General features: G+C 51.5%; 1 protein-coding gene and 1 non-coding gene across 5 annotated transcripts in view; one reads left to right on the forward strand and one right to left on the reverse strand.

Moving 5' to 3' along the window:
* Nucleotides 1–4,839: 4,839 nt before the first annotated feature.
* Nucleotides 4,840–4,912, reverse strand: TRNAR-UCG. Its single transcript has one exon. It is a non-coding gene; the product is annotated as a tRNA-Arg (tRNA).
* Nucleotides 4,913–5,116: 204 nt separating this feature from the next.
* POLG (DNA polymerase gamma, catalytic subunit) overlaps nucleotides 5,117–13,840 on the forward strand; it is a 19,413-nt gene continuing 10,689 nt past the window's right edge. For 3 of the 4 annotated variants that reach the window (XM_017517557.1, XM_017517572.2, XM_037734731.1), the window contains exons 1-9: nucleotides 5,133–5,303; nucleotides 6,025–6,815; nucleotides 9,582–9,777; nucleotides 11,073–11,240; nucleotides 11,349–11,495; nucleotides 11,626–11,705; nucleotides 12,812–12,994; nucleotides 13,098–13,249; nucleotides 13,414–13,540. In XM_017517557.1, the coding sequence (XP_017373046.1) occupies nucleotides 6,184–6,815; nucleotides 9,582–9,777; nucleotides 11,073–11,240; nucleotides 11,349–11,495; nucleotides 11,626–11,705; nucleotides 12,812–12,994; nucleotides 13,098–13,249; nucleotides 13,414–13,540 (1,685 nt within the window). In that variant the 5' untranslated portion in view covers nucleotides 5,133–5,303; nucleotides 6,025–6,183. Of the gene's footprint in view, nucleotides 5,304–6,024; nucleotides 6,816–9,581; nucleotides 9,778–11,072; nucleotides 11,241–11,348; nucleotides 11,496–11,625; nucleotides 11,706–12,811; nucleotides 12,995–13,097; nucleotides 13,250–13,413; nucleotides 13,541–13,840 lie in introns of all 4 variants that reach the window. The other variant, XM_017517562.1, reaches the window with a different exon arrangement.

The raw sequence follows: 13,840 nt of genomic DNA on the forward strand, positions 1-13,840 counted from the left end.
CTGGGGCTGTGAGCATGTGCCATCATGCCCAGCTAATTTTTTTGTAATTTTAGTACAGAAGGGATTTCACCATGTTGTCCAGGATGATCTCCAATGCCTGACCTCATGATTCGCCTGCCTCGGCCTCCCAAAGTGCTGAGATCCCAAAATACTGAGATTACAGGCGTGAGCCACTGGGCCCAGCCCATCTCTGTCTTAAACTATGAGGCATTAATGGAGCATCCCCTTATTGCACATTGGTCACAAAGTGTCATTCTTCTGACCAAAGAACTTACATTTAGGTACGACTTTTTGTAAGCTGGTTGACTTTCTTAGTAGTAATTGTTATTTTTATTTTACACATTAAATTAAATGATATATCAAATGTATGTTATACATTTTAATATTTAAATTACATATCATACAGTTATAGGTAGTTGTCTATATTTCAACTGCATGTATGATAAGTGACAGGAGTTTTCAATTTAGGGCAGAAATACATCACATTTCCTTTGAAAATACTTACTTGTATCATAGATACCTCCAGTGTCATAGATTGTTGTGGAGCTAAGGTAATATTCTGAGCAGTTGCAAACAAGAAACCACAAAGCATTTTGCAAATCTAAAACTCTCACCTACATACAGCCTAGCTAGTCTCATCTCAGTGAAATTTCCTTCTGTGAAATTTAGCTTTTATTTCAAAAAGCTCATTCATTTGTTTAGCAAATATTTAATAAGCACTCAATCAGTGAGAGCTCTTTCCATCACAAGTGACAGGAAATCCAGCCCAAACTAGCTAAAGCAAAAAGACACTCTTGCCATTGGCAATTTCAATGTTGACTGGATATTTGACGATATGAAGGGAATACTGTTCATTTTTTTAGTGCAGTGTCCCGATTGGCTCAACTTAGTTAATAAGCTTTGTCCCTAACTCCCTGGGCCAGGAGCCTTGGTCAGGAGCTAAGGAGGGACAAATTGGGGTGGGGACAAGAACCACAGATGTCTGTCTCTGCCTGCCAGACAGACACATGACAGGGTACGGTTTCTTCCCATCAGGAAGCTCCCCAATCATCAAAAAATTATTTGCATTTTAATTTCTTTTTGGCCTGTTCTTAGACTATGCGGAGTTGATGGAACCAGTTATTCCCTCCCCGAAATATGAAGCACGTTTTGAAAATAGTCTATGCCTATCATCCTGGATTTCACACATAGGTCACAAGGACACATTCTCATTTTTTTCTTTTAAAGTTTTATTTTTCATTTTTTTTTTTAGAGATGAGGGTCTTACTGTGTTGTCCAAGCTAGAGTAGAACTGCTGGGCTCAAGTGATCCTCCCATCTCAGCTCCTGAGTAGCCGGGATTACAGATAGGTACTGCCACACTCATACAATTGAAAAAACCACTTTTTCATTTTAGAGATGGGGGTCTTGCTATGTTGCCCAGGTTCGTCTTGAACTCCTGCCTCAAGCTATTTTCCTGCCTTGGCCCCCCAAAGTGCTGGGATTACAGGCATCAGCCACCATGTTTCACACTTCTTACTAGAGTCTTTCTTCTCTCCTCTGTAAAATGAATAATAATAGCACCTACTTTATGAGGTCGTTGAAAGGATGAAATAAAATGGTGCTCTAGAGCATTCATTTGGAAGTGGTAGCAGCTGAAAAAAGAAGAGCAGTGATATTTTCTGTCTGTGGCAGAAATTGCTGGAGCTGGGCTTGGCAAACGTGAGAGAAGGCCATGAAAGTCACCAGGAAGTGAGCGTACGAGAGGGACCCTGGAGGAGCAGGCTGTCACCTGAGGGCTCCTTACTTTGCCAGCAGCAGTGATGTGGGAGGCTGCACCGTCTGCATGTGCAGCGCCTGGCACACAGCTGTGGAGTGGGTTCCTCCCCTAACATCATCGGCCAGTATTTACCGTATAGAGGAGTTGCTGAGATCCTGGTTTCCACAAATTCAAATCCCAGCTCTACCAATGATCAGCTACAGGGCTTCAGGCAAGCTGCTTTGCCTCTTTGTGCCTCAGTTTTCTCATGGGTGAAAGGGGATAATAACAGTACCTCTATCCAAAGGGTCCATGTGAGGATTTACTTAGCTGACATGTGTGAGCCCTTAGAACAGCGCCTGGCAGCCAGCAAGTGCCGGTTATTACCAAGCTCCAGCCAGGTCCCAGAACTGAGCACAAAACAAGACACAAGGTCAGTCCCTTTTGGCATTACAGCAGTGGAAGGGGGAGATTTAAACAAATCATCATTTAGTTACAATTGAGGTACACGCTTTGAAAGTACAGGGTGTTCTAGCCTGGTGCAGTGACTCATACCTATAATCCCAGAACTCTGGGAGGCCGAGGCAGGCGGATCACTTGAGGCCAGGAGTTCCAGACCAGCCTGGCCAACATGGTGAAACCCCATCTCTACTAAAAATACAAAAATTATTGCTGGGCGCGGTGGCTCACACCTGTAATCCCAGCACTTTGGGAGGCAGAGGAGGGTGGATCACCTGGGCTCAGAAGTCCAAGACCAACCTGGCCAACATGGTGAAATCCCATCTCTACTAAAAATACAAAAAAAGAGCTCGGTGTGGTGGCGGGCGCCTGTCATCCCAGCTACTCCAGAGGCTGAGGCACGAGAATTGCTTGAACCCAGGAGGTGGAGGTTGCAGTGAGCCAAGATTGTGCCTCTGCACTCTAGCCTGGGCCACAGAGCGAGACTCTATCTCAGAAGAAAAAAAAAGTACAGTGTTTTGATGAAGACAGGCGGTCCTCATGAACATTGCTTCTTGCTCTGTTAGGGGAGAGGTCCAGGAAATTGTGGGAAAATGTGTTTCTCAGGAACTACTATCAGAGACAGACTTTTCTAGGAGGATGTGGGGGAGCTCCTAGAAAAGGAGGTGGGAAAAGTGGAGGAGCTGGTCTCAGGCTTGCAAACAAGATGTAGCTTGGCAGGAAGGATGCAGGCCTCCAGGCACCCACTCTCAGCAGGAACCAATATCAACCAGTTTTGTCCTTGTTGAAGGTTCTAATTATGTGGCCAGGGCACCAGGCTAGCCTGAAGTAGCCTATGGGAGGAGCAGGCATCTCGAAAGACATCTCCTGAAACTGCATCTCAGTGGAGGCCAGCCAGGCCAGGTAACAGAGGCCTCTGCGGACAGTTGGGCCAGGGGCTCTTAGCTTTTTTGAGTTATAGACACTTTCTTAGAATCTTTTGTGTGTGTGGGGGGGGGGGGGGGGAACGGAGTCTCACTCTGTTGCCCAGGCTGGAGTGCAGTATCACTAACTCAGCTCACTGCAACCTCTGCTTCCCCAGTTCAAGTGATTCTCCTGCCCCAACCTCCTGAGTATCTGGGATTACAGGTGTGCGCCACCACTCTGGGCTAATTTTTTTATTTATTGGAAAAGGTGGTGTTTTACCATGTTGGCCAGGCTGATCTTGAACTCCTGAGCTCAGGCAATCCATCCAACTTGGCTTCCAGAATTGCTGGGATTGCAGGTGTGAGCCATTGCGCCTGGCCTAGAGTAGTGTTTTTATTGTTTTATTATTAATTTTTATTTTTATTTCAATAGTTTTTGGGGTACAGGCAGTTTTTGGTTATATGGAAGAATAGTGTTTTCAAGCACATAAAACATACATGATTACAAAGGACCCCAAAGGTATTGAACCATTAGAACGAATAGGTAAGCTGATTAACAGGATCTAGCAGCAGCCTAGTAACCACTGTTATTTTGAAGTACAGATGAGTGCAAATTTTGAAAAATCTGCAGCACCTGTAATGCATTACGAAAATATCTGTGGTTGCTGGAGGGACAAAGTCACAGGCAATACCACTGTAGCTGACTGCCTATGCTCGTAATTGGAGGAAATGCCAAGTATCAGTAGGACATTAGAAGAAAAAAGATGAGAATGTTTTCCCCATTCAGAGACTCCCTGATTTAAGCCGAGAGCCTCTCCTTCCAGTATTTTGTAAAAGTCAACAACTACTTGAAAAAAAAAGAGTTTCTGATTTTTTTTTTTGGCAAAACAAAACACAAACATTAAAACGCTGTGTATATTAAGTACATCTAGAAAAGTGTTTGGAAAATATTTCATATTTAAATAGAAGGCACCAGGGCTCAATGCTGCATGGCCCTGGGCGTCGCTCTACCTCTCCAGGTGGCAGGAGCAGGGGCGAGTTGGAGTCAGTGTCTCAAGTCCGTTCCTGGCATCCACGCTGGACGGTAGCGGCAGACTTTCAACGAGGCCTGAATTTTCACCCGTACAGCTGGGCCTCGAGACCGCAAGCCCCAGGTTGTGGCTAATCAGGTAGACCATATTCCGCGTGCACTTCACAGACCCCCGGGCGCCAAGAGCTGTGGGAGCACCTGCAGCAACAGAAGGTGGATGTGGAGACTGCAGAACGCCGGACAGGGGGACTAGCTCCAGCTGTGCTGTGGGCCGGGGCTAGCGTCTGCGATAAGATTCGGGTCCCAAGAAAAGCAGCGTTTTTACTAATCAGAATTGCTCCGGACCAGCAGGCAGCACGGGCTGGGCGAGGGACGGAGACTCGCTTCAGCTGCGAGCCCCAACCCTTGCCATCCATCTGCTGAGTGTATAGATTAACTCTTCCGTATAGAATGCTCCTCCCTTTCCCCTATCCCTCACCAGCGTCGGGCTGCCCGAGACCTGGTACATTTTAGAAAAGTGCCTGTGCTGAGACACGTAGGCGGGCAATCTCGCAGGGACCTGCTGGGCATATTGGGGAGTCTTTACTTCCGCGGATCTTGGCGTCCTCACATGTTTGAAGTGGGGTGAGAATCAGCAACTACTCCCGTACTCTTCCAATACTTCATTCTTAGCGGTGAATAAACTAAAAGGTATTTCCGATTGACTCACGACCGCGGCAGGACTCGAACCTGCAATCTTCTGATCCGAAGTCAGACGCCTTATCCATTAGGCCACGCGGCCTACAGCGTCTTTTGCGCGACTCATAACATATCTCCTTCGCCAGCGGGCTTGCTTGGGACTAACCCACCTACTCCTTGAGAAGGGGAGATTGGCCTTTGGTTCGCAGCCTTCTGCGGGGAGGGCCCACCCGGAAGTCCCCGTTCTCCCCCCGCGGGCGGATCACTCCATTGGCGGCCCTCCTATTGGTCGCGCTGGGAGTCTCAAGCTTGCCTCTCGGGCCGCCGCGGGACCAAGCCGGGCGCAGACGGGAAGTTGCGGCTGCCAGCGAGGCAGACCGGCCGGGCGGAGGCCACACGCCACCCGAGGCTGCGTAGGCCGCGCGGGGGGGGACGCTGCGCCGTGGACTCGGGGCCCGTGGAACCGCAGGCCGGGAAGCACCGTACGGACCGAGGTTTCCGGCGGGTTCGGCGGCGGGGAGGCCGGGTCGCTGAGCGGCGGCGCGGCCCCTCCCTTTCCAGTCAGGGAGCGAGGCCCGGAACAGGGCGGCGGCTGGTCCCAGGGCGCACCGCGGCGGCGCTGTCGGGTGCGGGCGGGCGGCGGGGCGCAGGGGGGGTGGCCGCCTTCGGCCGGCTGGGCCGGAGTCTGGGCGTGGGTCGGGGTCCCAAGAGACGGCGGCCCACCCTGGGGGTTCGAATCCGGGCCCCGGCCGTTCTCGACGTTAGGCCCTCGGGCCGCGCCTGTCGTGGTCATGGTAGCCCTGGGTTGCAGAGGGCTTGCCTGGAGCAGGGCCGCGCGACATAGGCTCCTGTGTCACCCAGACAGCAGCCCTGCGTGACAGGTGAAATTCGTAACCCCATCTCACGGAGTAGGATGTCGGGGCCTGAGGAGCTTGCCCAAGGTCGCACAGCTCCAGAGAGCCAGAAGCGGGTTCGAGTCTGCGCCCTTACTCGCTGCCCTCGGCTTCCCCACGTGGGTCACCGACGGAGCTGCGTTGACTCGTTTCCCCAGGCGGGGTATTGACGTTTCCCAAGTTTTGAGAGCTAACAACAGAAAATGTACCTGAAGCCCCTGGCGCAGGGCCGGAGACTCAGTAAAGGCTCAAGGAATATTGACTGTGAACACACCTGTTACCTATATGGAAAATAACGCTTTATCTCCTCTGTCTCCTTTAGGATTTGGGGTGGAAGGCAGGCATGGTCAAGCCCATTTCACTGACTGGAGAGCGGAGACAGGACGTGTCTCTCTCCACGTCTTCCAGCCAGTAAGAGCAGCCAAGCTGGAGCCCAAAGCCAGGTGTTCTGACTCCCAGCGGGGGGGTCCCTGCACCAACCATGAGCCGCCTGCTCTGGAGGAAGGTGGCCGCCGGCGCCACCGTCGGGCCAGGGCTGGCTCCAGCTCCGGGGCGTTGGGGCTCCAGCTCCGTCCTCGCGTCCGACCCCAGCGACGGGCAGCGGCGGCAGCAGCCGCAGCAGCAGCCGCCGCAAGTGCCATCCTCGGAGGGCGGGCAGCTGCGGCACAACCCATTGCATATCCAGATGCTCTCGAGAGGGCTGCACGAGCAAATCTTCGGGCAAGGAGGGGAGATGCCCGGCGAGGCCGCGGTGCGCCGCAGCGTCGAGCACCTGCAGAAGCACGGGCTTTGGGGGCAGCCAGCCGCGCCCTTGCCCGACGTGGAGCTGCGCCTGCCGTCCCTTTACGGGGACAACCTGGACGAGCACTTCCGCCTCCTGGCCCAGAAGCAGAGCCTGCCCTACCTGGAGGCGGCCAACTCGCTGTTGCAGGCCCAGCTGCCCCCGCAGCCCCCGAGTTGGGCCTGGGCGGAGGGCTGGACCCGGTACGGCCCCGAGGGGGAGGCCGTACCCGTGGCCATCCCCGAGGAGCGGGCCCTGGTGTTCGACGTGGAGGTCTGCTTGGCAGAGGGAACTTGCCCCACATTGGCGGTGGCCATATCCCCCTCGGCCTGGTAAGTAGGGGGCGCGGTTGGGGACATACGCAGGCATGGGGGCCCGGCTGAAGAGTTCGTTTCGGTGAAACTTTACTGAGGTCCTGTATGTGCTGGGTGCTCAAGTAGGGACTGCCGGTGTGAATCAAACAGACTAGACCCCTGCTTCTCTGGGACTGACACACTTTCTGGTGGGAAGATCACAGGCAGTAAGCAGATACCCAAGTGCGTGTCAGGCAGTAAAGGCGGTGCAGAGAATCACAGAGCGCTGTACATGAGACCTGCAGAGGCCACTTAGGTCACCATGATTTGGTGCCTTTGCCCCTCCCCTGATAGCGTCATGAGAAGTTAGTGGAGGTCTGAGTTGTCAGTCATTTGAACAGTGTTTGTGTTTGGGGAGCTATTGATTATTTTGAGCAGTAGAAAGCTCCTTTTCGTGGGACTGTCCCAGGCAGTATAGGACATTTAGCATCCCGAGACTTTCCCATAAAACGCCAGACCAAGCCCCACCCCCAATGTTTCCAGATGCCCCTTGAGGTGGCTTCTGGTTGACCACCCCTAGCTGAGAAGCATTGCTTCCTTCCCCCAGCCTTCCAAGCAGGCATTTTGGTCCCAAACAAGTATATCCAATCTCTCTTTTCTTTTTAAATAACTTTCTAAGTGCTACCCAAGTTTCTTTTTCAAACAATGATGGCAGTACTGTCTCTCCCCTTTTTTTATTCTTCATTCCAGGATTAAAATACTATTTACAACCTTAATGCTTTCAGGCATGGCCAGCAAAAAAAGTTGGCAGTTTCTTTATTCCTATTGGAAGCTACATCTTTGTAAAGAAAGCTGCGAAATGTTAAATATGCAGTTGAAAATGGTGAAAACATGGCTAAATAGATAAGGTAGGCATTAATGGCTGAAAAGAGCAAAACTGGATGATTCCACATTGATTGAGTTCCAGTTGCAATGAGAATCACACTATTTATGATATGTAACTTGATGGTCAAAGTAAAGGGGAATACCGGCCATCATTTGAAAAGATAAAGTAGGCTTTGGTGGCTGAAAGAAAATTAGGAAACCAGGGACAAGAAAGATGTGTTTTTGATCTGTTGGTCATTTTTGGCCAAGTTACCTAAAGTCCCCTTTTCTCTTCCTCCTCCTCCCTTTCTCTCCTTTTACTCCCCTCTCCCTCTCTGCCTTTCCCTCTCTGCCCTCATTCTCATTCCATTCTTGCCAGTGGTACTCGGGGCATTGCTTAGTTGGCCTGGGCTGATGCTGGGACCTTCCTCCTGGGAGTCTGGTGGGCGGGTGGGGTCCCAGTGGTGCCCTCGTAGCAGTCTACTTTGAACCCGGGCATGCCCCTGCCCCTTAACTGTATAGCATTAGGTCCTGGGCCAGCCTACAATTTCGAGTGGGAGGGAAAAGCCTTCGTCAGCTATGAGCCTCCCCCAGGGCAGCGCCCCAAAGGCTGTGAGTAGGGGCTTTGGCTATCAGCCTAGAGGGACATCTCTCTGGCCGTCAGTGTTTATGTAAGATTGACAGGAAAACTAGCATTAATGGCATGAATCCCTACTCATCATAAATTTGGCCGCCGCCTCTTTAATCACAAATAAGCGTATAATAAATAAGATGGCTTCATGCACAGCTGTAGGGCTGCATCTTGACACCAGTGTGGCTTTTTAATGTAACTAAAGTCCCTGTTATCATCATGGCCTCAGCTATTTGGTATTCTTTAGCCTTTTTGTCTGTGGTGTTTTAAGGGCTTTGACATGCTGAATTAAAAATTGGGAGTGGGTTTCTTTCAGTCTCTTGGCTTATTTTCACCATGTGGAATATGAATTAGATGTTGCCAGGTTTAAAACTAGGAACCTCTTTTTGCTTTCTCTTTGAAAGAAGTTCGTTTTATATGTGTTGAATCTGTTGAAGCAGATACTCCTCTTCCCTTCCATAAAGGTTGCAAGGAGCTCCTTTGTAGCTGTGTTGTCCACATGCGGCCTCATCACTCACTGTGATGCTGAGTGAGCCTTGATTGTTAAGAACAGTCTGTGGTTTGCAACAGGCCTTTTCCCAGTGACCATTCCCCCACACCTAGCCTCATGGACGGAGCAAACTGCACCTTTTCCAGAATCGGTGTTGGCCCCCCAGCAGGCAGCACTCATCCCCTATCCCTCCACCCCCACCCTGTCACATGTGCATACATTTTCTCATTCCAGCACTTTTCCCTGGTCTCTCACTGAGAGTAGTTTCTTCTCCAAGGTGTGTGATTTGCTCTTTGTCCCCCAGAATCTTTTCAGCAGTGGGATGATTCATCCTGTACATGTGTGCAGCATTTGTCTTTTTCGCCACTTCAATTTAAAAAGTCTCCACCTTGGGTTCTGTTGTTATGTCTCTCTCCTTTACTAGCACTTTGAGCAGTAGCTGGTTTGTGCTTATAGACACGAGGGGTTGAGCATGTTTATAAAACACCTCAGAGCCGGATGCAGACCCAGTGAACACTGGGCCTAGCAAACACCTCAGTGGCCCAGGCTATAATACCTGCATGTAGGTTTTGTAGCCTAGTATTTCGTTTTTTATGTGTGGAAGTTTAAAGAAGCTCTTGTAGCTCCTGCCCGCCAGCACCCCCTTCCCCCTCCCTTGCCCGACATACCTGACCTGTAGCTGTTGGAGTTAGGAGCACCCTTTGGTGTCACTTGTGTCCCCAGCTGCCAGTATATGACCTGGCATGTGGTAGGTGTGTCGTGGGTGTTGTGGAAGTTTAATGTCTCCATGGTGAACCTGCCTGCCTCTCGCCTCCCTCAGGTATTCCTGGTGCAGCCGGCGGCTGGTGGAAGAGCGTTACTCTTGGACCAGCCAGCTGTCGCCGGCTGACCTGATCCCCCTGGAGATCCCTGCTGGTGCCAGCGGCCCCACCCAGAGAGACTGGCAGGAGAAGTTGGTGGTGGGGCACAACGTCTCCTTTGACCGAGCCCATGTCAGGGAGCAGTACCTGATCCAGGTAAGGTTCCTGGGGCCAGCTGAAGGTTCTGGCATGGGTTGCATGGGACGGGCCAGGAGCTCTGGTCTCAGTGGTTAGGGAAGGCACTGCTTTCCTGGGAGGAGCCCTTGTCTCAGTGATTAGGGAAGACTCTGTTTTCCTGGCAAGTGTCTCTATTGCCTTTGCTGCAGCCACAAGGCCCGTCTGTTGACCAGCTATGCCTCTGGTCTTTGCCTCGCTGTTTATATCCCCAGGAAAGCCTGGTGTAGGATTTAAGTTTTCAGAGAGTAATAATGACCTTTTTCTCTGCGGCATTTTAGAGCTTAGTGTGGGTCTTGAAGGTTCTGAGCTACAGCCTGGGCTCCTACCTTAACCAGTGAAGACTAGTGTGAGCTCCTTAACATCTCTCAGTCTTAGCTTTCTAGACTGAAAGAATGAAACCTCATGGGATTAATAGGAGGGTTGGAATAATGCCTGCGTGTCAGACACTTAGCACTCTGCCTGGTGTATACTAGTGAAATTCTTTTTTCTTTCTTTTTTTTTTTTTTTTTGAGACAGAGTCTCGCTCTTTCCCAGGCTGGAGTGCAGTGGCGTGATCTCGCCTCATTGCAACCTTCGTTTCCCAGGTTCAAGCAATTCTCCTGCCTCAGCCTCCTGAGTAGCTGGGATTACAGGCGCCTGCAACCATGGCCGGCTAATTTTTATATTTTTAGTAGAGATGGGGTTTCACCATGCCAGTTGGGCTGGTCTCGAACTCCTGACTTCATGATCCACCTGCCTTGGCCTCCCATAGTGCTGGGATTACAAGCATGAGCCCCCATACCTGGCTAGTCGTGGCAATTCTTAATTTTATGAAGTGTTTTTTTGTTGTATCTTTACAACAGCCCTAGGAGATAGTCCAGGCAGGGGAGAACAACCTTAGCCTATAGCTCAGATAGCCTTGTTCACAGGCCTGGGGCCACAGAGCTCTTGAGTGGCAGGTTGGGGCTAGACCAGATAGCCCTGAAAGCTTTGTTTTGGCCCCTCTGTCCCCAAGTTGCTCAGAGCTCTTGCTGGAAGCTGGGAAGGACTTGCACATTGGGATTGAACCAGGCCTGCATCTTAAAGGATAGCTAGGATTTGGGAAGGCAGGCCCCTTACAGGTGGTGGGGCAAGCATGCACAAGCATGAGGATTCTGTATTTTGTGCTGGAGGCTGTGTGCCGGGAGGGGAAGCTGTTTGAAGAGCTGAGGTAAGGCCGGAAGTCCAAACCATTAGGGAGTGGTGAGCTGGCCCCACACTTGCAGCCTCCCTCCTTTCCTCCTCCTCCTCCTCAGGGCTCCCGCATGCGTTTCCTGGACACCATGAGCATGCACATGGCCATCTCAGGGCTTAGCAGCTTCCAGCGCGGTCTGTGGATAGCAGCCAAGCAGGGCAAGCACAAGGCCCAGCGCCTCACAAAGCAAGACCAAAAGTCCCAGAGGAAAGCCAGAGGAGGTCCAGTGGTGAGAGTACACCGTGGGTGGGCAGGAACACGGTGCTTGGGACCCCCTCAGCAGCCCGTCTGGCCTGAGGCCAAGCTGATCTGCCTGTCCCTTTCTCTGGTTCCCCAGATCTCATCCTGGGACTGGCTGAACATCAGCAGTGTCAACAGTCTGGCAGAGGTGCACAGCCTCTATGTAGGGGGGCCTCACTTAGAAAAGGAGCCTCGAGAGCTGTTTGTGAAGGGCAGCATGAAGGACATTCGTGAGAACTTCCAGGTATGGTGCTGCTGGAGGGGACTGGGGAGATGGGCTGTGGCACACCCCTAGCTGCCAGGCCTGATCCTGAGACCTGGTGGTGGTTCTGGGATGGCCACCCAACTTGCACGTTCTTGTCACCTTTTGCCAGGACCTGATGCAGTACTGTGCCCAGGATGTGTGGGCCACCCATGAAGTTTTTCAGCAGCAGCTACCACTCTTCTTAGAGAGGTGAGGGGGAGCCCATGTGGGAATCTCTGGGAGTCAGTGTTCCTGGTCCCACGGCCCGCTGTAATCAGGTGGCATTGGTTCTTTCTCAGGTTGGGGACCTTAGCTTTTCTAGGCAGAAAGAATGGAGCCCTCTGTCCAGTGGTGTCCATCTGGGCCCTGGGCTCTGGATTTCTACAGAGGCCCCGGGAAGAGGGCCATGGGGCTTTGCTGTGTTTCCTGTGCATGCCCTGGTTTACCACACACCTTCTGTGAAATAGATCCTGAGCCAAGGGTTTCACGTACATCGTGCTTATGTTTACTCAGGAGTCCATCTTCTGACATGGCCCTTGTGTAGATCAAAATTCAGGTATATTTGTACCAAAGATATTGAAAGGAAAAAAAGGAAGGAAAATTTGGGTATAACTTTTGACTCCCGTAAAACTTAACTACTAATAGCTTACTGTTGGTCGGAAGCCTTAGTGATAACATAAACAATGAATACATATTTTGAATGTTGAATGTATTATATACTCTATTCTTAAGCCAGAAAAAAATGTTTTAAGAAAATCATGAGGAGAAAATATGTTTACTATTCATCAGGCGGAAGTTGATCATCATAAAGGTCTCCATCCTTGTCTTCACGTTGTGTAGGCTGGGGCGGGCGGGGTGGATAGTCTTGCTGTCACGGGTGGGTAACGCAGAAGAAAATAAGTGTGTAAGTGAACTTGCATGATCCAGACCTGTGTTGTTTAAGGTCACCTGTGTTTTACTGCGCAAGTTGTGAGGTTCGTGCGTGATGTTTTTCATGTATGGGATGTGTAGTACAGGGCCTGGCACATAGGCCATGTGTTGCAGGCATCTTCACTTTTGCCATTTGTATTTCCCACATTACCCCTGGGGATGGGATGTACTGTTTCCATTTGATAGATGAAAGAACTGAGGCTCTGAGAGATGGGGTGACTTAGGGATGAGTGACAGTAGAGCTGGGATTTAATCCCTTTTCTGTTTGACTTTTGAGCTATGCCATGTCGGTGGCTCGGTTGAAGCTTGCTAGAGCAGCTCAGGGATTGGGACAAAGTCTTGCGTCCTGTGGTCATTTATGGCAGCTCCTGGTGTTTGCCTCCAAGGTGTCCTCACCCGGTGACTCTGGCCGGCATGCTGGAGATGGGTGTCTCCTACTTGCCTGTCAACCAGAACTGGGAGCGTTACCTGGTGGAGGCACAGGGCACCTATGAGGAGCTCCAGCGAGAGATGAAGAAGTCATTGATGGACCTGGCCAATGATGCCTGCCAGCTGCTCTCAGGAGAGAGGTAGCCAGGCCTTGGGTGGGCAGGATCTAGGCAGGGGACTGGCAGGTGGGAGGCCTAGCCTTCGGCTCAGCCTTAGCCCTGCCCTAGTGGACTGGCTCTGTAGGTACAAAGAAGACCCCTGGCTCTGGGACCTGGAGTGGGACCTGCAAGAATTTAAGCAGAAGAAAGCTAGGAAGGTGAAGAAGGAGCCAGCCACAGCCAGCAAGTTGCCCATCGAGGGGACTGGGGCCCCTGGTGATCCCATGGATCAGGAAGGTGGGGAACATGGGCGGGAGGTAGGGCAGGGGTTGTCTGGGAAGGTCCTTTGATTGAGGGGGTCCTTGGAAAGGGGTGCTCCAGCCTTCTGGAGATGAGTGATGGGGGCAGGTCTTACTGAGAGTTCCTGCTCCTGTTCCTTATTATCTTTCCTACTCTCACAGACCTCGGTCCCCCCAGTGAGGAAGAGGAGTTTCAGCAAGATGTTGCGGCCCGTGCCTGCTTGCAGAAGCTGAAGGGGACCACAGAGCTCCTACCCAAGCGGCCCCAGCACCTTCCTGGACACCCTGGGTGAGCCCTGCCCACCCCCGGTAGGGTATCTAGAGTCTAACCTGTGCCATTCTCAGGACAGCCCTGATCTGGGTTCTGGCACAGAGGCAGCATGCACATATGCACTAGACCCACTGCCATTCATTCACACCATCTTCAGTCCTGTTCTCATTTGCTAACTCTGGACCACCTCACTGGGCTCTTTGAGCAGCACAGTGTTCTGAGTACCTGCTGTGCACTGGCCGTGGCAGCCACTGGGTGTACAGAGGAGAGCACGGCCCCTCCTCTTCAGTCCCACGGCAGCCACTGGGTGTACAGACG

The sequence above is a fragment of the Cebus imitator genome, unplaced genomic scaffold, assembly GCF_001604975.1.
Source record: "Cebus imitator isolate Cc_AM_T3 unplaced genomic scaffold, Cebus_imitator-1.0 Scaffold19, whole genome shotgun sequence".
In the NCBI taxonomy this organism is placed as follows: domain Eukaryota; kingdom Metazoa; phylum Chordata; class Mammalia; order Primates; family Cebidae; genus Cebus; species Cebus imitator.